The sequence below is a fragment of the Stegostoma tigrinum genome, chromosome 4 (genome assembly GCF_030684315.1).
Source record: "Stegostoma tigrinum isolate sSteTig4 chromosome 4, sSteTig4.hap1, whole genome shotgun sequence".
Taxonomy (NCBI): Eukaryota; Metazoa; Chordata; class Chondrichthyes; order Orectolobiformes; family Stegostomatidae; genus Stegostoma; species Stegostoma tigrinum.
This window is the reverse complement of record NC_081357.1, coordinates 56,317,526-56,345,525: the sequence shown is the minus strand read 5'-3', so window position 1 is coordinate 56,345,525 and position 28,000 is coordinate 56,317,526. Positions and strand designations below refer to the sequence as shown.

Genomic DNA, 28,000 nt, shown 5'->3' with positions numbered 1-28,000 from the left:
CCCACCTGACCGGGTTTCAGTTTGGCTGCATTGTTTTATTTCTTCCATTCATTCCTTTCCTGAAACATTGTGCAAATGTTTTGGTGTAGCTTGCACACAGAGGCGCTTGCAGCGCAGTGATCACGTGGCCGCGTCGCCGGCTCCTCTTGAATTCCCGTCACTCCTAGCCTGAACCTGAGCTGGAGCCTGCTGATAGACAATGGTTTACTACTTCACCAGTAATGGTAAGTATATCGGCGGCATTTGCCGACCGCAAACCAGTCCTCTTACTGAAATAGCCTTTGAAGTAGTTCTGAACTTTAAAGTTGTCCATTATGGACGGTGAGGGGGAGGGTAGGTATTTGAGCATGGCCTAGTCTCCCCCCAGAAGATTAAGATAAGGTGTAGAGCTGGATTATCACAGTAGGCCAAGCAGCATCAGAGGAGCCGGAAAGCTGACATTTCGGACCTATACCCTTCAGCAATGGGGGAAGGAAAGGAAAGGGAAGGGGAATTTGAAATAAATAGGGAGAGAAGGGGAGGCGCATAGAAGAGAAGAGACAAACAAGTTAGAGGCGGGGATGGAGCCACTAAAAGTGAGTGTACGTGGGGAGGTAGGGAGGAGATGGGCTTAGAAAGGGTGGACGCTAGAAAGTTGTTTCCGTTAGGCGGGGAGACGAGGACCCGTGGGCACAGCCTTAGAATTAGAGGGGGTAAATTTAAAACGGAAATGAGGCGACATTTCTTCAGCCAGAGAGTGGTGGGCTTGTGGAATTCATTGCCACGGAGTGCAGTGGAGGCCGGGACGTTAGATGCCTTCAAGGCAGAGATTGATAAATTCTTGATCTCACAAGGAATCAAGGGCTACGGGGAGAGTGCAGGGAAATGGAGTTGAAATGTCCATCAGTCATGATTTAAATGTTGGAGCGGACTCAATGGGCCGAATGGCCCTACTTTCACTCCTATGTCTGATGGGTCTTAGGTCAGTCCAGGGAGGATGGACAGGTCAAGGGGGTGGGATGAAGCTAGTAGGTAGGAGATGAGGTTGGGGCTTGAGGTGGGAGGATGGACAGGTTAGGGAGGTGGGGTCAAGCTGGGCTGGTTTTGGGATGCGGAAGAGGGAGGGGAGATTTTGAAGCTTGTGAAGTCCACATTGATACCATTGGGCTTCAGGGTTCCCCAGCAGAACATGAGTTGCTGTTCCTGTAACCTTTGGGTGGCATCATTGTGGCACTGCAGGAGGCCCAGGATGGACATGTCGTATGAAGAATGGGAGGGGGCGTTGAAATGTTTCGTGACTGGGAGTTGCAGTTGTTTAGTGCAAACCGAAATGTAGGTGTTCTGCAAAGCGGTCCCCTAGCCGCTGCTTGATTTCCCTGATGTCACAACGAGAATAGTGGATACAGTATACCACACTAGCAGATGCGCAAGTGAACATCTGCTTGATGTGGAAAGTCTTCTTGGGAGCTGGGATGGGGGTGAGGGGGGAGATGTAGGACCAGGTGTAGCACTTCCTGCTGTTGCAGGGAAAAGTGCCAGGTGAGGTGTGGCTGGAGAGGAGTGTGGAGCAGACAAGGGAGTCACGGAAAGAGTGTTCCTCCAGAGAGCATACAAGTGTGGGGAGATGAAGTCTTTGGGGTTGGATTGCAGATGGCTGAAGTGTCAGAGGATGATGCATTGGATCCAGAGGTTGGCCGGGTGGTACGTGAGCACGAGGGGGATTCTGTTTTGGTTGTTGTTGCAGGGAGCGGGTGTGAAGGATGAGTCGCAGGAGATGCGGGAGACACGTTCGAGGGTGTTCTTGACCAGTGAGGGTGGAGAATGTTGTGGTCCTTGACAAACGAGGACATCTGAGATGTACAGGAGTGGAATGCCTCATCTTGGGAGCAGATGCGGCGGAGGCGAAGGAATTGGGAATAGGGGATGTTATTTTTGCAGGAAGGTAAGTGGGAGGGGGTGCATTCTCTGCGGCTGTGGGAGTCGGTGGCCTTGCAATGGATATCGGTTTCTAGTGGTTGCCGGAGGTGGAGACAGGCCCAGGAAGGGGAGAGAGGCACTGGAGATGGTCCAGGTCAACTTAAGGTTGGGGTGGAAGGTGTTGTTGAAGTGGATGAACTGTTCAAGCTCCTTGTGGGTGCACGTGGCAGCACTGATACAGTCATCAATGTAATGGAGGAAGAGGTGGGGTTTAGGGCCAGTGTAGGTACGAAAGTGGGATTGTTCCATGTAACCTACATAGAGGCAGGCATAGCTTGGGCCCAAGCAGGTACCCATGGCCACCCCATTTGTCTGTAGGAAGTGAGAGGAATTGAAAGAGAAGTTGTTGAGGGTGAGGACGGGTTCGGCTAAGTGAATGAGGATGTCAGCGGAGGGGGACTGGTCGGACCTGCAGGACAGGAAGGGCCTTTAGGCCATCTGTTTGGGGAATGGGGAGCAATTGGCTCTTTTCCTTTGGCGTAACTCACATTTTCGTCCTGGAAACACTTCTTCCTTTTTAGCCTGTACTTTATGCTTAATATTGTGTGCATGGCAAGCAAAGTATTCCAAATGCCAGTGACCTTCCCTCACAACTGGAACACACCATTACAGCACTAACAAAACGGAAATTGCTGGAGAAACTCAGCAGGTCTGGCAGCATCTATGCAGTGAAAACAGTTAATGTTTCAAGTCCGGTGACCCTTCAGAAATGGAAATAGCTGGGTAAGAGCAGAATGAGCGCCCCTGGTGAAGTTGAGGTTGAGACTGTACCCAGAGAGTAATTCTATCCCATTCTCCCGGTTTCTCAGTCACAGGGATTGGGGGTGGGGGTAGGGTAGAAAGGGTGTTGAAAATGTCCATCTAAATTCCATAACCTGAAGATTCCCCACTACTATGATTGACAGAGCCCTCAGCCCTGTCTGAGCCGATTCCCATACTTCTGCCATCACTCCTCCCTCTCCCCAGCATCTGCAGTTTTTTTTGTCTACAGTATTTCATTACAATTTTAACTACTTCCCTTTCATTAGTGCTCATTGGAATGCCCCTAGAAAATGGCACATTTTATCAGGAAGTCATCACCGATAGTGAACTAAGCTTTTCCTATGTATTTGTGTTATGTACCTCTAATTTCCACCTGTGCTTAACTTCTAAACAGCCACTTTGGACCACGATAACTTGCAATAAAATTTAAAATAAGTACAACAGTGAGATCAATCACTTACTACATTTCATATTTTTTTGCTTGTTTATTTTGCTTTGTAAACACAAGCACATTGATCAAGAAAGCAATAAAATGCTGTGTGTTGCCTGTGAAAAGGTTAAAAAAGATGAATATTTATATTTTGTGCCATCTCGTGTATAATTTGGTCAAATAGGAAGTTGAAGGGGAATAAAGTGGTGTAGAAACAGTGTAAGGATTTATCCGTGATAATGGGAACTGCAGATGCTGGAGAATCCAAGATAATAAAATGTGAGGCTGGATGAACACAGCAGGCCCAGCAGCTCTTGAGATACTGCTGGGCCTGCTGTGTTCATCCAGCCTCTCGTTTTATTATAAGGATTTATCCCTTAGGTTATTGCTTTTGGGAAGTAATGCCAACGTACTCCAATTGAATGCCTTGTTTCAGTTTATGTAACATAAACAATCCCATTATCACACGTAAGATTATGTAGTATTTTCAGAATTGGTCTGTACCCATTATTGAACTAATGTAAATGAGCTGTTTTATCGTAATTAACAAAGGTACTTCAAGCACAAATGTGTCTGACAGGATAAAGCATCCACGTTGAACAAATATTGGGGAAATTTGTCCCAGATTAGAGCCACAGCTTGGGGCCAGAAGTAAACTGGTAAAATTTGTTGCATTTTAAATTTTTGCAATTCTTTTGAACACAGGCGTTTAGCTTTTGAGATTTCTACAAGTGTTTTCTTTTCCACAAAGCTATAGCTTAGGCTTGGAGCAATAATGGGTTATTACCTCGACCACCTGTGTTACAATCATCAGAAGATCCTACCTGTGTTATCGTGTTTAGTCCTGTTAGGTTTCAATGCGATTTCCAGCCCCCAACCCCATTCTTCTAAACTCCAGTGAATACAGGCCTGACTGATCCAATCTCTCTTTATGCATCAGTCCTGATATCCCAGGAATCAGTCAAGTTAACATGTGTTGCATTCCCTCCATAACCAAAGCATCCTTCCTCATATAAAGAGACCAAAACTGCAAGCATAATTCCAGGTGTGGTCTCACTGAGGCCCTGTAGTCCTGCACAACTGCTGCAAGATATCCCTACTTCTTACTTAAATCTTCTTGCTATGAAGAGCAACATACCATTTGCTTTATTTTCACCACGTGCATGGTAGATTTCAGTGACTGGTGTACAAGGATACCATGGCCTCATTCTACCCATTCCTCCCTTTCCCAAACTCTCACTATTCAGATAATCTGCCTTCCTGAGTTTTGCTACTAAAGTGAAAATCGTCGCATTTATCTTTTGTTGTACTTCCATCTGTCGTGCATTAGACCACTCACTGAGCTTACCCAAATCATGCTATATCCCTCTCTCAGTTCATAATCTCCATATTTCCTTGCTGAAACTCGTTATTTTCTGTCATTGGGACACTGTTGAACTATGTCACCGTGCTTCTGTAATGTTTTGTTGAGTTGCACCTCTTTCACAAGGTGGTAACATTTTAGTGTTAGCCATCAGACAGCTGATGAGAGTTGCTTTTGGCAACAAATTTAGTCTGGTCAGTAATCATGGACAGTCCTCTGGAACGATCAATTCAGAACGTGCTAGTTCTATTCTTCGTGTGTTTATGTACTTTAATAATATCCCATCACCAAAGTTATCTCCTGGAAGAAAATCAAACAAACCTCTTACTTAAGACCACCATTCATATGTGTTTGTATGACATTTTCCTTCTTCATTCTTCAGTGTAGGGGCTTTACATGAGAGCTAGTGTGGAGATAATTTCCTTGCCTGAAGAGTCTAAGCAGAAAAAAAATGCTTTGCCATTTAGGACTGAGACAAGGAGTCCTGCAGTGAAAATGATGTAAATTTTTGGAATTCCGTAGTCATTTGTTGAGTATATTCAAATCATGAACACGGGAGATAGTAGCACAAATAAACCATCTGAACTGTTTAGCCTGCTATGCCATTCAGTGCAGCCATGGTGGATTCGGGGTTCTGTGCCACTTTCCCACTCTCTAGATTAATAGTTTAGTGCTAATACTACTAGCCATTACCTGCCCTATTCTCCTCTCAATCTTAAATAATTAATTCTTTGTATAAAGAGTACTTCCCTAGCTTTTAGATTCTCCCAATTAGCGGAAACAACACATGTGACCCTGAATCTTCAGATTCTTGCATTTTTCAGTTAGGTTTCTTCTGATTTGTCTCATCTCCAAATATTGAATAATAATATCTCATTATAAGACAATTTATTTATTCCAGGGACCAGCACAGTGAACATCAGCTGCACTATCTCCAACACAAGTACACAACTTGCTCTATTATAAGACATCAAAACCACAGTATTCCAGATAAGTTTTCATGAGGACCTTGTATGATTGTAGTAAGATTTTGTTATGTATCTCCTTCACCAAAGCAATTAAGTTTGAGCCAGATATCAGAAACAAAGGAACTTGAGATATAGCTGAGGTAGGTAATTGTCAATTATCTTCCTGGAGCAGACTCCAGGAGCTAAATGACCACTTACTGCTTTTTTCTAAAAGAAAATTTCAGTCCTGCTATAGAGGTATTTCATAATGGTTGTAGTCTGAAGTAGCTGGCTGATTTTCAGCAAGAACCATGAGTAATTAAGGTGCTGCTTAGAAGGCAACTGACTGTTAGTGCATTGTGTTTGTCATCATTTGAAGGACAGCTTGGGTTCCTAAAGTATTCTAAATGAGAACTGATGCTAGAAATTAAGCATTTGAGTTTTTCACTACATGTTCAATAGTCAATAAAGAAACATGTTATGGTAGGAATGGTGGAGGCAGTGATGAAAGGGGTGGTAGTGAAAGGCTACTATGATACCATCTGTATGTAAATTGCAAATGTGTTCCTGTGATTTGGGATGAGGGGAGCACTAAGGGGCAGCACAGTGGCAGTGGTTAGCGCTGCTGCCTCACGGTACCAGGGACCTGGGTTCACTCCCAGCCTCTGGCGACTGACTGTGTGGAGTTTGCACATTCACTTCGTGTTTACTTTTGTGGATTTCTTCTAGGTGCTCTGGTTTCCTCTCAGTCTAGTGATGTGTAGGTTAGGTGGATTGGCTATGTTAAATCCCCTATAGTGTCTAGGGTAGGGTACGGGGTGGGTCTGGTTGGGACGCTGTTTGAAGGGTCGGTGTGGACGTGATAGGCTGAACGGCCTGTGAACAAAATGAAGGTCGGTGGCCATGCTTTGAGTTAAACAACTTTGTTCTTTCCTGAACGCTATAAAAGTATGTAAGTGAAAAATGAGATGCTGTTCCTCTTGTATTCATTGAACTTTGTTGGAATACTCCCGCTTGCTCAGTGTGGAATTGTTAGAATGGGAGCAAGATGGTTTCTTTAAAATGGTAGACTGGAAAGTTGGGGGTCATCCTTTTAAGGGCAGAGCAGAGATGTTCCTTTAAAGCATTCATTTAATCTGCTTGGCCTCATTAATGTGAAGAAAATCACACTGAGCAGTGATTACAGTAAACTAGATTGACAGAAGTATGAGTGAAAAACCTGCTTTACTTGGGAGGCATGTTTGGGGTTTTGTACAGTGAGGCAGGAAATGGTAAGTGTTGCACTTTCTGATTTGTGAAGAAGAGTGTTATGGGGTTGGGGTTAACGGGAGGGAGGTATTGGCAGAGGGGGAGGTGTAGTTAGGGTGTGGGGTGGGGGGAGGGGGGAGGGGAGACAGAATTAGGAGCAATAGATGTGTGCACCAAAGTGTTGCCGAGAAAATAGTCCTTACAGGATGCTGACTGTGGAGGGGAAGATGTGTTTAGTGAAGGTATTCTGGTGGCATAAAAGTCAGGGGATGAAAATTTGAATGCAGACACTGGTGTGGTAGGAAATTACCTGCCTCCTGTTGTCTAGACTGCCATAGAAAATCATTGAGAAACTGCCCTTATTGAGTGGTATGCAGGGCTTGCCAGAGCCTGCACTTATTACCAAGAATTTCACATACTTGAATTGTGCCCTCCCTGGGCCTATGTCTGTTTTGTTGGCCTTTCTTTCCTAATTACAAGCATTAACACTTCAACTGAGGTATCTTCAGATTATTAAACCTACTAAATTTAAAGGTACACCAGCCTTTGACATTACAGAAGTCACGTTTTTAGAGATCCTTTTACTTGAAGCAGCTGTGTAGTACTGGATTTTTCTGCGATGAATGTGGGTTGCCTTTTAAGAGATCACTGGATGTCCTTTGGCTGTGATGGGAATCTGCAGTTAGGGGACACTGAAGGAAGTTATGCTGGTTTCTTTGCACAGTTACACAAATGGGTGACAAAATAATTGTTTCTGTGCTGTTTCAATGTTAAGAAGGTATAATATTGCATCTCTTATCTTGTAAGAGTGTGCTGTGTTTAAGGACCCATTAGAACAAAACTAAAGTTCTCTTTCAAGGATTGTGTATGATGTGTTGGAGATTTGGAGATCAATTACCTCTGGTGAAATGAATCTAATTGGTAGAAAGTGCAACACAGCTAACACCTTTTAAACTGTCACATTTTTTACTTTTTCAGTGCACCAGCTCTGAGCGCTACCTAACATTCAGGCTTGTTACTGGTTATTTTTATTCCTGTGTATGCTTAGTGTCTAGTTATAACTGAAGCAATTGATTAGTGATCTTTGAGGCCAACTGCAAGTTTGGAATCGCATAGTAAAAGCCAGGTAGTGTTTTAATCAGCCAAATAGAATCAATAACATTTCTTCTAGGCACAATATACCAAATGTCTTCTCATCCTCTGTGATTGCAGTATTCATCTCCTTAATTTATCATTTTTGCTAATTTTTGTTTAGTTCCTGATAGATTTTAAAAGCCCAAGTGATCTAGAAATAGTTAAGTTTCCATTGCGCCTCGTGTGAATGGATCAACTTAATGTAGCAGTTTCTTTAAACTTACGATCCTCTTTAGAGACTGATACTTTCTTTTTAAAATGTTAATCCCCACAACACCAGTAGAAAGAGAAACATTGGATGACATTTCACTTTTAAAAACTTTTACTGTTTTGTCAACTAAATCCAATATAATTTAAACATTCAAGTTTTGCTCCAGCCCCTTGATGCCACACTTGGTCAAATGCGGTCTTGATGTCAAAGGTTGTCATTCCAACCTTAACTCTTTAATTTTGCACTTTTACCTGTGTTTGAACCAAGGTTGTAATGAAGTTAAGAGCTGCTTGGCCCTAGTAGAACCCACACTAGACATATTAGTGCTGGGTAGGTGCTGCTTAGCAGTATTGATGACACCTTCTATTACATTACTGATTATTGAGAGTAGACTGATGTGGCAGTAATTGGCTTTGTTGGATTTATCCTGCTTTCTGTGTACGGGTTACACTTGGGTACTTTACCACATTGTTGGGTAGATGCCAGTATTGTAACTGTAGTGGAACAGCTTGGCTAGGCGAGTGACAAGTTGTGAAATGCAAGTCTTCAATACTACTTCCAGAATGTTGTCAAGCCTGTAACCTTTGCATAATCCAGTGCATCCAACTATTTCCGGATATCATACGCCTTGCCTTTTGCACTGATGTGTTAGTCTCTTTCGTCACTGAGAGTGGGATATTTGTGGACCTGCCACCTCCACTGAGCTTTTTTAATTGATCTCCGCCATTCATAACTAGATGTGGCAGGGCTGCAGATGTCAGATCTGGTCTGTTGCTTGTGGTATCTGTCTGTCACTTGCATCTTCTGCTCTTTGGCACATAATTAGTCCAATTTGTTAGCTTCACCAGGGTGACAATTTTTAGGTATGCTTGGTGCTGCTCGAGGCATGCTCTTCTGCACTCTCCATTGAATGAGGGTTGATCCCCTGGCTTGATGTTAATGGGTGAGTGAGGGCTATGCTCGCTATTAGGTTGCAGATTGTGCTGGAAAACAAGTTTGCTGCTGCTGATGGTTCAGAGCGTCTTGTGGATGCCCAGTGTTGAGCTCCTAGATCTGTTTGAAATCTGTCCCATTTAGTATGGTGATAGGCCCACACAACATGATGGAGGTTATTCTCAGTGTGAAGGGTGACTTTGTCACCACAAGAGCTATGTGGCGGTCACTTGCAACAGGACAGAATGTGTACCCAAGAATGGCGAAGGCATTGACTGCAAGTATCTTTTGAGTATGACTGTCAAGCTGTATTTGACTAATCTGAGAGACAGTTCTTGCAATTTTTGCTCCAATCCTCCGATGTTAGAACAGGATTTTGCAAGAGCGACAGGACTATTTGTTTGTTTTTTCTGGCGCCTGGATCTGTGCCAGGTGTCTGCCTGATTTTCGTATTTTTAAGATTTCATAGTGATTGATACCATTGAGTGGTTTGCTAGGTCATTTCAGAGTCAACCACATTGCTCTGCGGAGTTGCATTTAGGCCACACCGGGTGAGTATGGCACATTTGCTTCCCTGAAGGATATTAGCCACATGGATTTTTCAACAATCAGCAATTGTTCCATGATCATCAGTAGATTCTTAATTCCAATTCTTTTTAATTGAAGTCACATTTCACCAACTGCCATGGTAGAATTCAAACCCAGCTACCCAGAACATTGCGGTTAAGGTTTCGGGTCCCGTGACCCATTCTCAGAACTGATGATACCGATCTTCTAGGTACCATCAATTCTGAGGACCCAAAACACTAATGCTGATTTTTCTTCACTGCTGCCTGACCTGCTGAGTTTGCGCAGCAACTTCTGTTTTTGTTCCTGATTTACAGCATCTGCAGTTCTTTCGGTTTTGGAATAAGAAATGGTATTTATCTTAAATGGTTTTTATCCAGATCGTCAGCTGAGTTTCTGTATTAGTAATCCAGCAATAATATCACTAGGCTGTTGCCTCACTGCTCTAGTTGTATAATGTCCTATGATATTCCAGTTCTTGCCTTTTGAACATCCTTGCTTTTGATTGTTTTACTGTTGGTAGCAGAGAATAATTCCCATGACCCTTCATTCTAGAAATCCTTACCTGGACCTCTTCCCCTATTTTCATTCCTCCTTTCAGTTGCTGTTTTGAAACCTACCTTTGTCAAAACTTTTGTCACAATGTGCCCTAATATCTCTTCCTATGGCTCAATGTAAAATTTTGTTTGCTTTATGCTTCTGTTAAACATCTATTGTTAAAGTCACTATTTAAAATCAGTGTATAATTCTTAAAGGACATATTTACATGTTGAATAGCATAACTACAAATAAAACATTCTTAATTGTGAACTACTTCTAGCAGGCTGTGACTTATTGGTGACATTGTTGCATCTATCTCTTTGAGCCAGGTTCTGTGTAGAAGTCTCTAGAAATTCAAGCACAAGACCTCCATTACGATATTCAGAATGTTCTGCTTTGTCAGCGATGTTGCCTTTCAGAAAAGTTGCTAGACCCTACCAGCTCCGTTGGATTGATGGAAAAGATAACATGTCACTATTTCAAAGAGCATGGGAGTTTCTTTCCATGTCCTCAACCAGTGTCACTGAAAATTATCTAGTCTTCATTGCAGCCACTGCGGGGGGGGGGAGATATTCAGCTCTTTGGGACAGAACTAAAATAAGTTCCCTTTTAAATTTTTGTGTAGCCTGTTTTGCAGCTATTGCTGCTGTTGGTCGAAGAACTGAGACCCCCCAACTGATCAGACAAATATTCATGGAGAAAAGGAAATCAGAACTTGATGAAATAATGTTCTATAAATACAAATATAAAGTGGTGAGAGATCATTAGAATGATAAACTCAAGATTATTTGGCGAAATGTGAAGTTTTGGAATTTACAAATATAGTTATAAATTGCTTTCCTACTTCTCATTTTTCCTATAATAAAATGAGGAAATTAAAGTGCTTCTATTTTATTGCAGTGATTTCTTCTCCATATACAATCTATATGGGAAAAGATAAATATGAAAGTAAGTGCTTTCTTTTTTCACTCATCTTATGTAGTGTTTACAGATGCTGGCTTTAGCGATCCCTGAAAAAACTATCAGTTTTGTTTAATTTTAATAAACTAGATTTGGTATGAGATAGCAGAGCAGGAAAATCCCAGTCAAAATATAAAAAACTATTTTCAATCACTGAAAAACTGACGACGACTTGGAATATCTGGCCAGTAAGACTAATCGGCGCAATTTGTTTGATTATATTCTTGTCAAATTAGATCAATATTTTGGAGAAGCATGCTGGTTATACCTGCTATGTCAGAAGGCTGTAGTCTTTCTTGACTGAGTTATTCTTGCATTTTGTGGCTGTTATACTCCAAAAGATAGCTGTATTTGAACAGAATTCAAGTCCACATGTTTATGTCAATGCTTTATTTTGATTAGCCACATTTTATAAAGCTGACTGCCAGCTGATTTACTAGCTCCCATATTTATACAACCAGTTCAAATTGAATTAGCCCTTAATTCATTCATCACTTATTGCCACATTCCATTGGATGTTGGGCATTCATTCAGATTGTACTGGAAGATAATGTCCTCAGCTAGCCTGCCCATTTCAGCCCACAATCAACTTTATTTATCTGCACAAGTTGCCATATCTTCCTTTGGTATCATTAACCAACTGTTCCACTTATTGCTATGACAAGCATTTTTGTGTCAATGGTACTTTTCTAATTGACGTGACAAACGGACATTAGGATTCAGTTGACTGTACGTGCTTGATGGATAGAATTATTTTTGACGTGGCTCATTGCACTATTCTTGGCTTTGATGAAATAATGATCATCTGTGTTGTACTTGAAAACTGAGGATATTCTGCAGGGAGAGATTATTCCTATTATAATTTCAGTTACTGTTTGCAGTATCTTATTTTCTGGTCTTTTACCTAGGATTAAAGAGGGATTTCTTTATTGCTTCATGACTAATGTGGAGGGTTATGAATGATTTAAGATTTAGAGATTCATCTGAGCGCATCCAATAGGAAATTGCAATTCAATCATGCCTTTAAAGATAATCAAATCATATTTGATGTTTTGAATGAAATTATCTAGCTAGCTAATGAATTGGCCCTGTGCAACTTGTATTTTTTTTAAACGTAGATGAAGACCTAATAAAGTATGGATGGCCAGAAGATGTTTGGTATGTTGTTAACATATATAGTTTTATTATTTGTCTGCTGGTTCTATCCAAATTTCAAACTTTTTTTTTAATTACCATGTTTTGCTAATGCTCCTAATCCTTTTCGTTGCAATTAATAATGAACAGATGGTGTTTGCAGTCTGAATTATATAATGCATTATTTGTTTCTGTTATCAATTGTATGTGTAGAATTGTTCTTTGTTTTAGGTTTCACGTCGATAAATTGTCTTCAGCTCATGTGTACCTCCGACTATACAAGGTACGATGCACGGGATCCCTTTCCCTTTGAATAAAGTGGCTTTATCAATTTTTTAAATTACCAACTATGTATTATGATACTGCAAATTTTCAGGCTGGATTCATGGTAATTTGGCAATTTAATTTCTTGTCCCACAAACAAGTGGCCTGATTACTAGTTATTTGCATGTGACAAATATTCAAATGATTAATTCCATTTATGCAATAAGACTTCTGTTTCAGATGTTTTAAAAGCTAATCTTGGGTGGACGGTATAATGGGCTACTGAGACAGGCAGACCAGAATCTTGCTAAATTTTGCTCTGTACTGAAGAAGTTATCTTAGCCACATTTGGTGGGTCTTGGAGAGTGAGATTGGTTCTTGAACTAATGAACAGAAAAGTCTACAAGAATTTCTGCTCCTGATTGTTACCTAGTGATCTGTGACTTCTAGGCCATTTTGTGTGGCTTTTGTGCAACAGGAAAGTCAGGCTCTGTTGCAGAGGCTGTTGTACATTTTTGATATTGACATTCACTTCCTGCACACTCATGATTAAGTATGCACTGAAAGGTAACCAATGCAGATGATGCTTCATGAACTGATGCTTTAAGATGAGGTGGAATAGAGTTAGAGAACAGAAAAAAAAAATGAATATGACTACTGCAGAAATACAATTATTTGAAGGAGTTCTGTAAATAATTAAATGCATTGTGCTTTAATTTTAGATAAACCCATATTTGTTGCTGGATCCATTTTCTTCCAAAGATTGAACCTATTGCAAGTTATCATACCATTGAAGCAATGGTTCATTAACAATGAAACATCTCTTTTAAACAAAACATGAAGCTGCTTAATCAGACATTGAGTTTTTTAATTAAAATGTCTTGAAGTATGTAAAACAATGTATGTTAATACGTATTGTTTTTGTCCTAGGGGCAGGGAATTGATAGCATCCCCAAGGAAGTACTAATTGACTGTGCCCAGCTGGTAAAAGCCAATAGCATACAAGGTAATTATTTCATGGAGGCAATTTTCATTAAACTTTTAGGAAAATGGTGTGGACTGCTGGAGATTTTTAAAGCTGAATGAAAGAACGTAGATCTAGTATGAAGTCATCTATTTAAAAAAAGGCTTTAGAACAAGACAGCAAAGACATTAAATTTTATGCATGATTTTGTCAGAGCATGGTAATTATTTATATAGATAAGTTGAGGAATGTACCAGTAGAGCTGTGAAAATTGGTCACACACCCAGAAGGCGACCATTTCATAGAGCTGTCTGAGTTCCCTCCTTTCTCCCCGTGGCCCTTGAATTCCTTTCTCTTTCAGGAAGTGTATTGTTCCAATTCTCTTTGTAATTTACTTTTGAGTCTGCCATCACCACCCTTTCTAGCAATGCAGTCCAGTTTGGAAGAGCTTTAATTTGTCCATCCTATTCTTTTTACAAGAGACTTTAAAATTACTGTCTTTCCTGGTTCTTGATTCTCTTGCTAATGTAAGCAATTTCTCATTATTTGCCCAATCGATAGTTTTTAACACTTTTGTTTCCATTTAATTATCTCTCAACTTTCTCAGTTCTGACAAAAGCTTGTCAGCTGTTCAAGCTTTCTTCCATGTGTTGACCAATGCCTTGACTTCCTTGCTGAAGTATGGTATCCCCAAAATTGGATGTAGTGTTCCAGCTAAGGATGATTGTGATTTATAAGGATTAACATAGCTTACTTTTGTACACATGCAGGTATTTGTAAAGCCTAGGATCCCTTAAGCTTTATTTAACAAACTTATCATTTAGTCTTGCCACTTTCAATGGTGCACGTGTGTGTGTGTGAATTGCCTAGTTTCTTTAATTGTTTTCATTTCTGTTATTTAGTTCATGTTGACTCTCATCATTCTTCCCTTCATAATGTGATAATGAATGTTTCTCCACGTTGGATTTAATTTGTCAAGTTTCCGTACATTTCACCATTCTGTGTTTTCCTGAATCTCTGGCTGACTGGTTACACATTTTCAAATTTTGTCCTCTGGAAACAGTGAAATTATGCCCTTTTTGTACCCACACCAATAAATTGCATCTCTTACACAACAGTGATCTAATTCAGTATGTGTCAAAGTACAAAGGCCCCTATAGTTTTTTGGCAAATCGTCTTTACTGTGGTGGTATATGACGAGAAGAGTAAACAATGAAGACCACTGGATTGTTTTTGGCTCATAACAATTGAAGATTGATTTTAGGTTAGATAACCGACAGACAAAAAACACTTATGCAGTTCAGAAGAGACCTGACTGATCTGATAGAGAAAAACTATTTTTGCTTCTGAGAAAGTAGTATACATCAGTTCAGGAGAAGCTCAATGTAATAATTTTAGCTTGTAAAACTTCCGAAGCAGGACTGTTTGGTTAGAAATCTGAAGATAATTTTCAGAGACAGTAGACTTTGTAACTACAGGAGCTATGGGAAAAATCAGTTAAATTGAAACTATAAATATTTGATTTGATATAGGGTTTTTTTATGATTTGAGTCTCTGTAATGGATAGCATTGGGAAATCAGACAAGACTTTGTTTTGCTGTGTGGTTAAGATATTTGAAAAATGCATTTTATATTTTATTAGCATTTTGTCTTTGTTCTGTTGTTAAAGGAACGCTGGAGACTCTGGCTATGTTTTAATGCCTGACCACCATATTAACTAAACTTTTAAAAAATATTTATACATACATACAAAGCTAGATTTCATTCTGGTAATTCTGGCTTAACCATTACTGCAATAGCTGAGATCATAAGTGGAACGTTAGAAGTTGATAGGCACATCAACTGCATTATCTTTATTGACCCTGTCCTTTCTTCAGAGATGAGGCCATATTGTAAGAATTGGTCTGATTAAATAGTTAAAGGACACTTAAAATAGGCTAGACACTTGTGCTGAGTGATTCTATGTGCATTTAGGATAAAAGCCAAAGCAGACTGAGGTAAATGTCCTGTTGTATTGTAATTTATTTCTAATTAAGGCTGTAAGCTTGCAAAAAATGTTTTCTGCAGGAAAATCTAATAAAGATAATATTGTTCTGCTTTCAGCCTATCTCAGCTGCTTATTTCCTCCCTTATTTGTTCATTTCATTACAAATCACGGCTCTTATTCAGTCAGGCCAGTCACTATCTTGTTCAAAATATTAATAGCAATATATTGATAGCAATAATAACATTACATATACCTGTAATTTCATTGTTCCTGTTTACAAGGATGCAAAATGAACAACATAAATGTTGTGTACACTCCGTGGTCTAATCTGAAGAAGACTGGTGATATGGATGTGGGTCAAATAGGATTCCATCGACAAAAAGAGGTAACCATCACACTTCATATTTAATTCCTGTGAAGTAGAAATAATGGCCTGATTGACTACTCGAGAATACTAGAGAATTGTTAATTGGAAATATGGATTTTCCTTCATAATTCTTATGTCAACATAAATGAGATCTTGAATTCAGAAGCTAGGAATTTTGGACTGGCAAAAAAATTTCTGCATTCAGTAGTTAAGGCTAAGGTGTGCCTGAAACAATTTTGTATTATAAAGTGCATTTTGTCCTTGTGGGTGAGTTAAAGGTTTACCTACTACAGCTATATAGCCCAAGTATGGTAGCATAAAGTTGTTGCATGCAGCTGCTCTCAGAAGTGTTACTATTTTTAGTCATCGTTTACGTGATTTAAATTTGTACTAATTAGGTGAAGGTAATTACAGTGGAGAAAAAAATAAATGAAATTTTAAACCGGTTGGAGAAAACTAAAGATGAGCGATTCCCAGATTTGGCAGCAGAAAAGGAATCCAGGAACAGAGAAGAACAGAATGAAAGAAAAGCACAGATTCAAGAGATGAAGCGAAGAGAAAAAGAGGAGATGAAGAAGAGAAAAGAAACTGAGGAACTTCGGTTTGTATCAGCGTTGTGGCAGAGAGCATAGGCTTTTTAATATTTATTTACCCAATATACTTTTTTTAAAGTGTTATGTCAATGCCTTTCCTGCCCAAAATCTTTAGAAGGAAAGTAAGTTCTATTTTCCTGGTTGTGGAACCCCTTTTCATCCAATGCTTCTCGACTATTACCCAGATGTATGGGATTGCACTTGATTGTTTCCACTTTTTATCTGTAATTGTGGACTCATCTGCAATGGCTCCTTCTCCTGCACCATGATTTTCACATCTAGTGTTCTCTCAGTTACTGGGCCCCCTGCTACTTCCCATCTAAGTGCTGCTTCCTGGTGACATCATCTAAAAATGCACCATTCAGTTTCAGATGTAAACTAACAGTACCCAGGTCTATTTCTGCCATTTTTCTGTTGTCTTTAAATTTTCAGACTGCTAATCTGACATCTAGTAGGGAATGAACAGAAGATTCCTGTTAAGTATTGGCACGTTATTGTCTTTGGTTCCTTCAATCTCCTCCAGCCCTATCCTTGAAAACTGAGAGGCTTGAGACACTGTGTTTGCAACCTGGGTGTGAGATGCAATACTAAGATGAACTTTTCATACTATATATTTTAAGTGATTACTAAGATGCCTGTGTCAACTACCTTTAATGTGTCTTGGATTTGCCCCTAACTTGGATCATCTGCCGAAGTACCTTGTAGATTTGTTTATTCCAATGCTATCCTAGTGAGTCTTGTACTGACTGACATCCGTATACCTGTGGGCATCTAAAAACTGTGATCTTAGTTGGGTCAATTTTGATTTAGCTAATGCCCTGTTCCTTGACCACAGTTACAGAGACGCTCTAATTTTAGCTTCCTGAGCATCTTTCTTTTTTTCAAACTGATTCAATATTGTTAGCTTTGGTTTCATGGCTGTATAAACTCTGGAACTCCCTCTTAATCTTTCTGCATTTGTATTCCTATTTCCATTTTAAAGATACAGAAGCAAAGTTTCTGGTAAAGCTCAGCAGGACTGGCAGCATCTGTGAAGGAAGAGAGTTAACGTTTCAGGTCTGGTGACCATTGTTAACTCTTTCTTCCTTCACAGATGCTGTCAGACCTGCTGAGCTTTTCCAGCAACTTTGTTTTTGTTCCTGACTTGCAGCATCCACAGTTCTTTCTGTTTCCATCTTAAAGATGTTTCCTTAAACCTCTTAGTATTTGCTTTAATATGTCCAAATCTTTTGTTTTATGAGAAATACCCCTCTGAACCACCTTGGAATGTTTTATTATGTTAAAGGCTCAATATAAATATAAGTTGTGATTCCAGAGGAGCAATCTATTTCATTCTAGTGCAGAAGAAGTTATTGTGAATTAACAGCTATTTTGATGGCTTCAAATGTACATGATTTTGGAGGGGCTTGTCAAGGTAGATGCTGAGAGATTGTTTCTGCTGATCAGGTATTATAAGATGGGAAGCACAGTTTCGGGATGAGGGTTTGCTTTGGACTGAAATGAGGTGAAATTTCATCACTGTGGATCTTTTGGAATTCTCCTCCTAAGATAGTTGTGGGATTTTCGTTATGGAATACATTTAAGGCTGAGATAGATGAATTTTGGAGTCTTGGGGAGTGGGGAGGAAGTTTTACGATCACCTACAATTAAATTGAAGTGGAGAGCAGGCTCAACAGACTGTATCATCTACTCCTATTTCTTGTGCCTAGGCTAAAGAAGCAAAATGATGTTATTTGGTATCTCCTGGGAAAAGACTTCGGAACAGTATCTTTTCTAAGAGTATAATAAGTTGGTTGAAGTCTAAACTGATGTGGAGAGATAACAAGGTGGAAAAGAGAAAGACGAGAGGAAAGAAAAGCAATGATAGGAATAAAATATCAGGAAGAGGAGTTAAAAATAAGGACTGTATGATATATGTGTGGAAAGTTGAAGAGGTAACAAAATTGGAAGCATATGACGTGCACTTACAAAAGAGATCTGTATTTTTGGATAGCAGTATATGCAACATTTTTGAGAGATGTAAAAAGGAAATTTAGGTGGGCTAATAATTGAAAGGATTCTAGGATGTAATAGAGTTCTGTGGACTTCTTCTGAAACTAGAATCCAGGTAAATAATGTTGAGGAACAGGAGAGGGAAACAATGCAAATGTCTGTATTGCAAGCCAGCTGAATGGTTGACATAACAACAGTCTTGTAGGCAGTTTTTTAAAAAAGGTACTAAAATGGGTAGCTTGGACTGCCTGGAGATGGGCTAGAGTGAAGGTAACTGTGTTTAGTGAGAAATGCATTCAGGGTCATTATATTTATAATGGATTTTTGATTCAGAAGGGTTTTGACAAGGATGTTGCCAGGGCTGGAGGGTTTGAGCTAGAGGGACAGGCTGAATAGGCCAAGGCTATTTTCCTTGGAGGCCAAGGGGCAATCTTATAAAAGGTTGTAGAATTGAGGGGCATGGGTACGGTGAGTAGCCAGGGCCTTTTCCCCAGATTAGGGGAGTCCATAAATTAAATGGCATAGGCTTAAGGTGAGAGGGGAAAGGCTTAAAAGAGACCTAAGTGGCAATTTTTTCACACTGAGATTGTTGTGTGTATATATAGAGTGTGCTGCCAGAGGAAGTGGTGAAGGCTGGACAGTTACAACCTTAAACGACCATCTGGATGGGTACGTGAATAAGATGGGCTGAGAGGCATATGGGCTAAATATTGGCAAATGGGACAAGATTAATTTAGGATAGCTGGTCGGCATTGGCGAGTTGGGCCGAAGGGTCTGATTCCATGTTGTTCACCTCTGACTGTGTAATTATGGAACATGAGCTGGACAAAACCTGAATTTAAGAAGAATTGTTGAAATAACTGCATCAAAAAGCATCGAGAGAAGGAAAAATAACATTCTAATAATGATGGGAGGCGTTTGGCCTAAATTAGTACAACAGCAAGTTACCTTTGTTTAACCAAAACAGAAATTGTTGAAAAAGCTCAGCAGGTCTGGCAGCATCTGTAAAGAGAGATCAGAATTAACATTTTTGGGACAAGTGACACCTGCTTAGAACTCTTCTGAAGAAGAGTCACTTGCCCCAAACATTAACTCTGATTTCTCTCCATGGATGCTGCCTAACCTGCTGAACTTTTCCAGCAATTTCTGTTTTTGTTTCTGATTTACAGCATCTGCAGTTTTTGTTTTTTTAATCTTTGTTTAACCTGTTTGTATCACCTTCCTTAGGTGCTATTCTTCACTCATGAAGTCTGAAAATATGAGCAGCAATCAGGTCAGGATACTTAATTATAATTGACTACAGTGCCAATCACCCTGTCCTCAGTCATATTTCATTATTGCTCACTGTTAATTTGGTCAATGTGTTTTCATGCATTTTTAATAAACTTTTTTTTCTGTCCATATCTGAAGACTTTGACTATCACTGGGATATATTGTAGTAGATATAAGACATCTGGTGCTTCTTACCAATGGCTATGCTCCATTTAAATATGGGTTGTAGTACTATTGAATTGGTTGGCCATGATACACAATCATGTCCTTGCCCATCTCACATTTGCATAGATCCACGTACCATTCAGCAACCGTTCCAGAAAGCATGCAGGACTCTCGGCTGACTTATAGAACATAGAACATTACAGCACAGTACAGGCCCTTCAGCCCTCGATGTGTGCCAACCTGTCATACCGATCTTAAGCCCATCTAACCCACGCTATTCCATGTACATCCATATGCTTGTCCGATGACGACTTACATGTACCTAAAGTTGGCGAATCTACTACCGTTGCAGGCAAAGCGTTCCATTGCCTTACTACTCTCTAAGTAAAGAAACTACCTCTGACATCCGTCCTATATCTTTCACCCCTCAATTTAAAGCTATGCCCCCTCGTGCTCGCCGTCACCATCCTAGGAAAAAGGCTCTCCCTATCCACCCTATCTAACCCTCTGATTATTTTATATGTTTCAATTAAGTCACCTCTCAACCACCTTCTCTCTAATGAAAACAGCCTCAAGTCCCTCAGCCTTTCCTTGTAAGACCTTCCCTCCATACCAGGCAACATCCTAGTAAATCTCCTCTGCACCCTTTCCAAAGCTTCCACATCCTTCTTATAATGCGGTGACCAGAACTGTACACAATACTCCCAAGTGCGTCCGCACCAGAGTTTTGTACAGCTTCACCATAACCTCTTGGTTCCGGAACTCGATCCCTCTATTAATAAAAGCTAAAACACTGTACGCCTTCTTAACAGCCCTGTCAACCTGGGTGGCAACTTTCAAGGATCTGTGTACATGGACACCGAGATCTCTCTGCTCATATACACTGCTAAGAATCTTAGCATTAGCCCTGTACTTTGCCTTCCGGTTACTCCTACCAGAGTGCATCACCTCACACTTGTCTGCATTAAACTCCATTTGCCACCTCTCGGCCCAGCTCTGCAGCTTATCTATGTCTCTCTGCTTTCCCACTGCTAATCCGTTGTTCACATTTCTGTAAATTACTTGAACCTCTTTGGGTTCTTGACAAAACAACAAATGGTTGGCAGTTAGTATTTCTGGTGTTACAAATTAGGAGGATTTATTAAGTAATAGAGCATTATTTAACAAACAAGTGACAGTTAACAGTCACGTGCAACCTTTACTGTTGTCACATCTGACCTTTACTCTTAGGACACCTCAGTCGCAGATTGGTGCTAGGATTGCTGTGATTTCTTCTACTCGTTCATTTTCCTTCTGTGAACCTGTGTGATTGCACAGGACCCTTCAGAAAGACCTTTTCTGTCTGGATCTGATATTTTTCACTTATTGTGCTGTAAAGGCCCACCACTCGCAGGGAATATGGACCGGAAGTCCTTGTGAATAGTGAAATCGCAAAATGCAAATATGTTTTATAATTAGTCAATTGGATAGGATTCCAATGATCCAGATTTTTGATTTCTACAAATGTTTCAGTCAATAAAAATATTGATGAATACATTAATAACTCTTAAAAATTAAATGTCGCTGTAGGTCAGTACAAAATGCTGCTGATGAATGGCAAGCTAAATGAACATCCTCATTTTGAATGAATGATTAATTTGACATTTGTTAATTTAGCACAATTCAGTTTTTTTTAAAAAATATGCTTATTTTCCTCACTCTCGAGTGTATAACCTGTAGGATGACCTGATTAACTTCTGCACTATAGTCAGATTCTCAGTTACTGCAGGAAAACAGAATTGTTCAGACCCAGAGAGCTTGTTGTTATATGAAGTAACTTCTGATTAAATTAAGTAATCACTCTTGGCAGAAAATGCTCATTCTAGAGGGAAGGTATTATAAGAAGGTGATTGGCACAACATGACAAATATTAGTTTAAACCTGAAGAATCAAATAAGTATTTTGTCATGTGATGGTTTTGTACATTTTAAAGTGACATTAGGCAAGCTTTGACTATATGGTACATCCTGTCTGGGGTAAACATTATTTAATGTAATGCTTAAGATCAAAACACTAACAGGTTTAAACATCTTCTAGGATGATTACACAGAGGTTTCACCCAGTTAGTGTTTTGTTCTATGATAACTGTAGATAAGCAAGTCTTTTCCTGTCAAAAACCCAAACATTGTATAAAGTACAGTACTTAAAAGTCATAGTACAAGGAAACAACATATTAAATCCTGTGTATTTTACAGTAGTAACTGAGGTTGTTTGTAGCATTTTGATTGCACTCTGGAGGTCAACCAACTCAGCATTGAGCTGGGCTAAAATCTGTGATATTTAGTATATCAAACATTAGAATTCCTGAGCCATTAGGACTCTTTTAATGAGTAATATTGGAACAGACCATATCACCATTTTGCAGATTAAACAAGAAGGTCCAAATAGCCCATGTTGGGAAGTGTTACTACAGTTGTACAGTGCCATCAAGGGTAAGACTTGGGGTATTAATGGGAAACAAGGAAATGGCAGAATCATTAAACATGTGTTTGCGCAAGATGAATCCCAAGGATATTTGAAAATGAAGAGCTAAAAGGGAAGGAGGAACTTGAAACAATCATATTGCTATGGAAGTGGCATTTAAAAACTGTTAAAACGAAAAGCCTACAAGTCTCAGGTCCTGCAGGCTACTCCTATGGTCTAGATGCATTTCTTGTTATCTTCCAAAATTCCCTCCATAGTGCAAAGCACCCAAAAGATTAACGTTGCTAAGGTAACACTTCGCACAAAAAGCGGGAAATGGCAGACCATTTGTACTGTCTTAGTGTAAATGCAAAACCCCCATTATTAGGAAAGTAGTAACAGGATATTTAGAAAATCATAGGCAGAGACACTTGGTTTTGTGAAAGGAAAATAATGTTTGAGTAACTTGTTTTTTGACAAAGTAACAGACAAGGATGAATTTCCATGAATGGAATGAATTTCCAGAAGACATTCATTAATGTGCCACATCAAAGGTTACTTCACAAAGAGCTTGTGGTGTAGGAAATAATAGCATGGGTTGATTATTGGTTACAGGTAGCAGAGGTGTCACTTTTTTTGGATCGGCAATCTGTAATTAGTAGAGGACCACAGAGATCAATGCTGGCCTCTTGATATGCAATCCTAAATTAATTATTTGGATGAATGCACCATTAAAAATGGTAACTAAATTTGCTGATAACACAAAGATGGTGAGGAAAGTAAGCTTTAGTAAGTGACATTCCAAAGGGATTTAGATAGGTTATGTTAGTGGGCAAAACATTGGTAGGTGGAGAATAATTTGGGAAAATGTGAATTTGTCGATTTTGGTAGGTAAAATCGACAAAGTGTACCGTTCAAACAGAAAGAAACCAACTCTGCAGTAGAGATCTGAATGGCTGACCACATTAGTTACAATGTTAATATGTAGATTCGGCAAGTAATTAGGAAGGCTGATGAAATATTGGTGTTTATTGTGAGGGGAGTCAGGCATCAAAGTAGTAAATGTTGATACGGCCATACAATGGCCTGGACTGTATCTGGAGTACTACATGTAGTTTTATGGCCCTTACTCATGAAAGGAGAATCGCACTGGAAGCAGATGAGAGAGAGCTTTAGTGATCATTCCCGGGAGAAGGAAATTATCTTATGAAAAACGGTTGGACAGGTTTGGCCATTGGAGTTTAGACGAATGAGGTGTGATCTTATTGGAATATATAAGATCCAAAGGACCTTGACTGGATGAAGTTTGAGAGGATATTTCCCTTTTGGGAGTCTAGAGCTAGCAGGGACAATTTAAAAAAAACCCATAAGACCATAAGACATAGGAGTGGAAGTAAGGCCATTCGGCCCATCAAGTCCACTCCGCCATTTAAATCATGGCTGATGGGCATTTCAACACCACTTTTCCCCGTAACCCTTGATTCCTTTTGAGATCAAGAATTTGTTGATCTCTGCCTTGAAGGCATCCAATGTCCCAGCCTCCACTGCACTCTGCAGCAATGAATTCCACAAGCCCACCACTCTCTGGCTGAAGAAATGTCATCTTGTTTCAGTTTTAAATTTACCTCCTTTAATTTTAAGGCTGTGCCCACGGGTCCTAGTCTCCCTGCCTAACGGAAACAACTTCCTAGCGTCCACCTCTTCTAAACCATACATTATCTTGTAAGTTTCTATTAGATCTCCCCTCAACCTTCTAAACACTAATGAATACAATCCCAGGATCCTTAGCCGTTCATCATACGCTAAACCTACCATTCCAGGGATCATCCGTGTGAATCTCCGCTGGACACGCTCCAGGGCTAGTATATCCTTCCTAAGGTGTGGGGCCCAAAATTGGACACAGTATTCTAAATGGGGCCTAACTAGAGCCTTATAAAGCCTCAGAAGCACATCGCTGCTTTTATATTCCAATCATCTTGAGATAAACGACAACATTACATTCGCCTCTTAAGTCGTGTCCTATTTAAGACTTAGGTGAGGAGGTTTTATTTCTGAGGGTCATTTGCCTATAAAATTCTTTTCCCTAGAGTGCACCACAGGTTAAATCACTAATTCAAGACTGAGCTAAGTAAATTTTTAATAGAAATGAGAGATGGAGAAATATGAGAAAATTACTTTAAGACTACAGTTAGCTCAAACATATTATTATCAAATGGCAGAGCAGGCTGTAGAGGCAGAATGATACACCAGGCTTAAAGAAAATATCTGGATGTGAAAATGCCTTTATAGCTACTGGATTACTTAAGAAATGTAGCTGCCTTCAAATGTAAGAAGTGTGATAAACTTGTACACATCAAGGTCTCACAAATAGCAATATGGTAATGATCACAATCTATTTTGATGGCATTAATTGAGGGCTAAAGAGCCACCAGGATAACAGATAGAACTGTTCTCTCGTCGTTATGTGGGGTCTATTGTGTCAGTTTAAGGGAAACATTCAGTTTAAAACCTTATCTGAAAAATAACACTAAGTGTCAGCTGCTATTTTACAAAGTGGGATTTGAAACTGCGATCTTCTGACTTAAAGAAGGACACTACCACTCAGGCATGACTGATGACCAAAGGTGAGATACAAATGCTCACCATTTTTACAATACAGTGAACCAGTTGCAGGGTCTAATGTTGATGTGGTACTGCATTTATCAATCCCAGACTTTGGATTTGTTGAAGTCTAAACCTTGTGTTACAGTTTAAAAGTGCCAAACCTCAGTATGTAATAGTTTTAGTACAGTCTGCCATCAAAATGCATCCCCCTAATCTTTTTCTTGATGCAAATTTTTTTTTTGCTTCCCTCTTCCATTTGTAATATTTGAATGTGGAAAACCATTAAAGTAGAAAATTCTGTATTTTTTTTGCTCTTTGTTTGTACAAAGTAATCCTTTGTCTGATTCATTTCTTTTCCTTTCTTTAGGACTGTGGCTATGACTCTGATGATTTCATGTAAAGGCCACTGGATGCTAAGATTAAAAACTGTTTGAAACCAAGGTGTCGGCCTGCCAAATAATGTTTCTCCTCTGATTATATCTTTTCTTCTGTGGACCAGTGCCATTGAGGTACAAGATCTCTGTCTTACCCTAAGAACAACTAAGTTGAAAATGATACTTTTTCCTCTAACTTTTTCTCCACCTGATTTGAAATTCAAGTGTGAAAATGCAGTTTTGACTTGTGCTTCACTTGGGCACGTGTTTGAGGATAATAGCTTATTGCTAGAAGTATTGTCGCTGGAATACTTTTGAATTCCTAAAATATGAAGGGAGTCCGTTAAAGTAAAGTCTCATTCGAAAATGTGTAGATCATTCTGGGTATTGTTGAAAAGACTTCATGGTTTGATTTATGCTGCAGTTAGCATAAAGTTTAAGCAGTGTGAGTTTACCTACATGAGGCCTTTCATCTCTTACTTTACTGAACATGAGTCAGATAAGCAATAAATCTGGGTTTCATTGTTGTGTGTTGAAATAGTTTGTCATTTGTATAAAACTGTATAAGAATGCACGCTGGTGCGTATAATTAAAACAAAATGAAATAAAAATGTTGAAAAACTACAGTATGAATGAGTCCTGTGGCTGAAATGTTAGATTCTGTAAAGCAAAGTTGAACTAATTGACTGATATCTTTCTGCTACTTTGCCCAAATGATTTTGTTCAAAAATTATAATTTGTCTAATTCCTTGTTTAATTTGATTGTGGTTATAACACTGTTTTCATCTGAAGTCTTTGAATTTTATTGCTGAATGTATTTTGTTAAGCTTGGATTTCTGGCTGTAATACATTAGATGTGTTTGGTTGTTTCTTACCCACTCCAAACTAAATATGCAACTAAGTTTTTCATAATAATATCTACAGCATTATTATATGAGACAGTCTGATCTTCATTCTGGTGTAACCATATGTTACAACATTTTATAAATTTTGATTTGTTGAACTTTACAACTGAACACAGGATGAAAAGAATAAATATAGAAACAAACATATTTGCAATTTTTTGTTCTGATTTTTCAGTTGTGATTTTTGACTTTACTCCACTATTTGCATCCTCAAATGTTGATGTAACAGACTCCCATTTTGCATGAATTATTTTGTGGTTGCGTAAATAATGGGGTGCTCCTACTTCTACTGGGAGTAAAGATGTTCTGGATTTTTGAGTCCCAAAAGAATATTTGAATTTACCTTCAATGTACCTTCTAATCAGCTTTTTATTTAATCCCCACCATAACGCTGAAACAATTCTAAGCAGTTTCACAAATATCATCCTCTGTGACTTTGATACACTACCCTTCTTCAGACTTATCTCTTGGTAGTGTTAGACTGGCATCTATTCCATATCAATTTCAATTTTGAGTCGAATTCTTTGGTTAGAAAAATGAATACAATATAGAATGTCCAGTGTCATTCTTGTGCTTTGACAGACAAACTCAGCAGCAAGCAACATCTCAGCAGTTCATCTGGAAGGTTTAAGTAGACATTATATCTCATAGATAATTTCCTAAGCCACCAGGCAAACCAGGAGATTTATTTCAACGTTTCCTACCAAGGAGGAAAAAAAAGTTAATACTTCACTTTCACAGCATGATTTATCTCCATGCTTGAAGATGGTTCCAATGATCAAATTCCTGAAATCAGAAGAGATGGAGGGAATTTTTAAAATTTTTTTTCCTGAATTTGTAGGATGAGTGCATGGAGTCTTGATGAGAGAATAGGCCATCAGCTTTGAAGACCTCAGTTAGAATAACATTAGGGTTGTGACTTTGTTTTTACAACAGGACACTCTTTATACACAAAGATGTATTAGCTGTCATTGGACTCGGGACTAAGATGAAGCAAAAAAGCTTTGACGGATCTGCTGATTGTTTCCATCAGCTGGTTTTATTTCAGACTGCTGTTATTAACTTTTTAAATTTTTTTTTTAGTTCTTTACTGGCACAATCACTGATTAAATCCAGTATTCATTGCCTACCTCAATTGCTAATTCAGAAATTAATTAAGAATCTCTGGTGGGCTTTGGGAAAGGAGCTATCATTCCCTCAAGGAAACCATGTGGGTTTTTGTAATAATCCATGGCATTTTTATTTTAAATTGATCTTACCAACTCATTAATTGAATTTAAATATCACTATCGTGGAATTTGAACAGAAACCCTAGAATATTAGCCAACCTTCTGAATCGCTGATGCAGTAACATTGCCACTATCTAATCAGTAACCGGTTACTAATCAGTGCTACCCTGTTTTTTATTGAGGGTTAATGCCCCAATATTCCATGCTAAAGTAACATGTCCATATATTTATTTCAAATAAAATGTTATTTATTTTATCATCATTCATCTCACATTTATCTGCAGTAAGAACTAATCGTAAGCAAATGGGTCATCATAGCTAACTTGCATCAATTGGATTGGAAACTTGCTATTGTTGGGAGCCATCATTACGAACAATATTGTAGCAGAGAATGCAAACACACTATGATACACCTCCATTATCACACTAATATTGAAATAAAAATAAATGTGTTAAATCATGAAATTTCCTAATCACTATTCTGAAAACCCAAACATTTGCAACAAGTCTGGATGCACAATCTGTGGTTTTAAGTCGTGAAATGTAATCACTTTTGTAAGCAATTACAATATACTCTTACGTCAAACATGAGTTTTGTTGTTTTCATCGACTCAATACAGTAATAGCCTAGTCAATTATTTCACAGAATCATATAAA

General features: G+C 39.1%; 2 protein-coding genes across 4 annotated transcripts in view; one reads left to right on the top strand and one right to left on the bottom strand.

Annotated features, from left to right (window-relative positions):
• The window catches only part of esco2 (establishment of sister chromatid cohesion N-acetyltransferase 2), a 52,906-nt gene extending 52,787 nt beyond the window's left edge, over window positions 1-119 (bottom strand). For both annotated transcript variants that reach the window (XM_048530546.1, XM_048530547.1), the window contains exon 1: window positions 6-119. The gene's annotated coding sequence lies outside the window, so the exon portion shown is untranslated. The remainder of the gene's footprint in view (window positions 1-5) is intronic.
• ccdc25 (coiled-coil domain containing 25) lies at window positions 78-26,268 on the top strand. 2 transcript variants are annotated; one of them, XM_048530549.2, is made up of 9 exons: window positions 78-224; window positions 10,992-11,039; window positions 12,170-12,209; window positions 12,417-12,468; window positions 13,380-13,455; window positions 15,682-15,785; window positions 16,166-16,368; window positions 19,580-19,625; window positions 25,203-26,268. In XM_048530549.2, exons 1-9 carry the CDS (start codon window positions 200-202, stop codon window positions 25,233-25,235), a joined length of 627 nt encoding a protein of 208 aa, XP_048386506.1. In that variant the 5' UTR covers window positions 78-199; the 3' UTR covers window positions 25,236-26,268. The 2 variants fall into 2 exon arrangements, with proteins under 2 accessions (XP_048386506.1, XP_048386508.1); XM_048530551.2 differs by lacking the exon at window positions 12,417-12,468 and having other exon boundaries at window positions 137-224.
• Window positions 26,269-28,000: the final 1,732 nt, after the last annotated feature.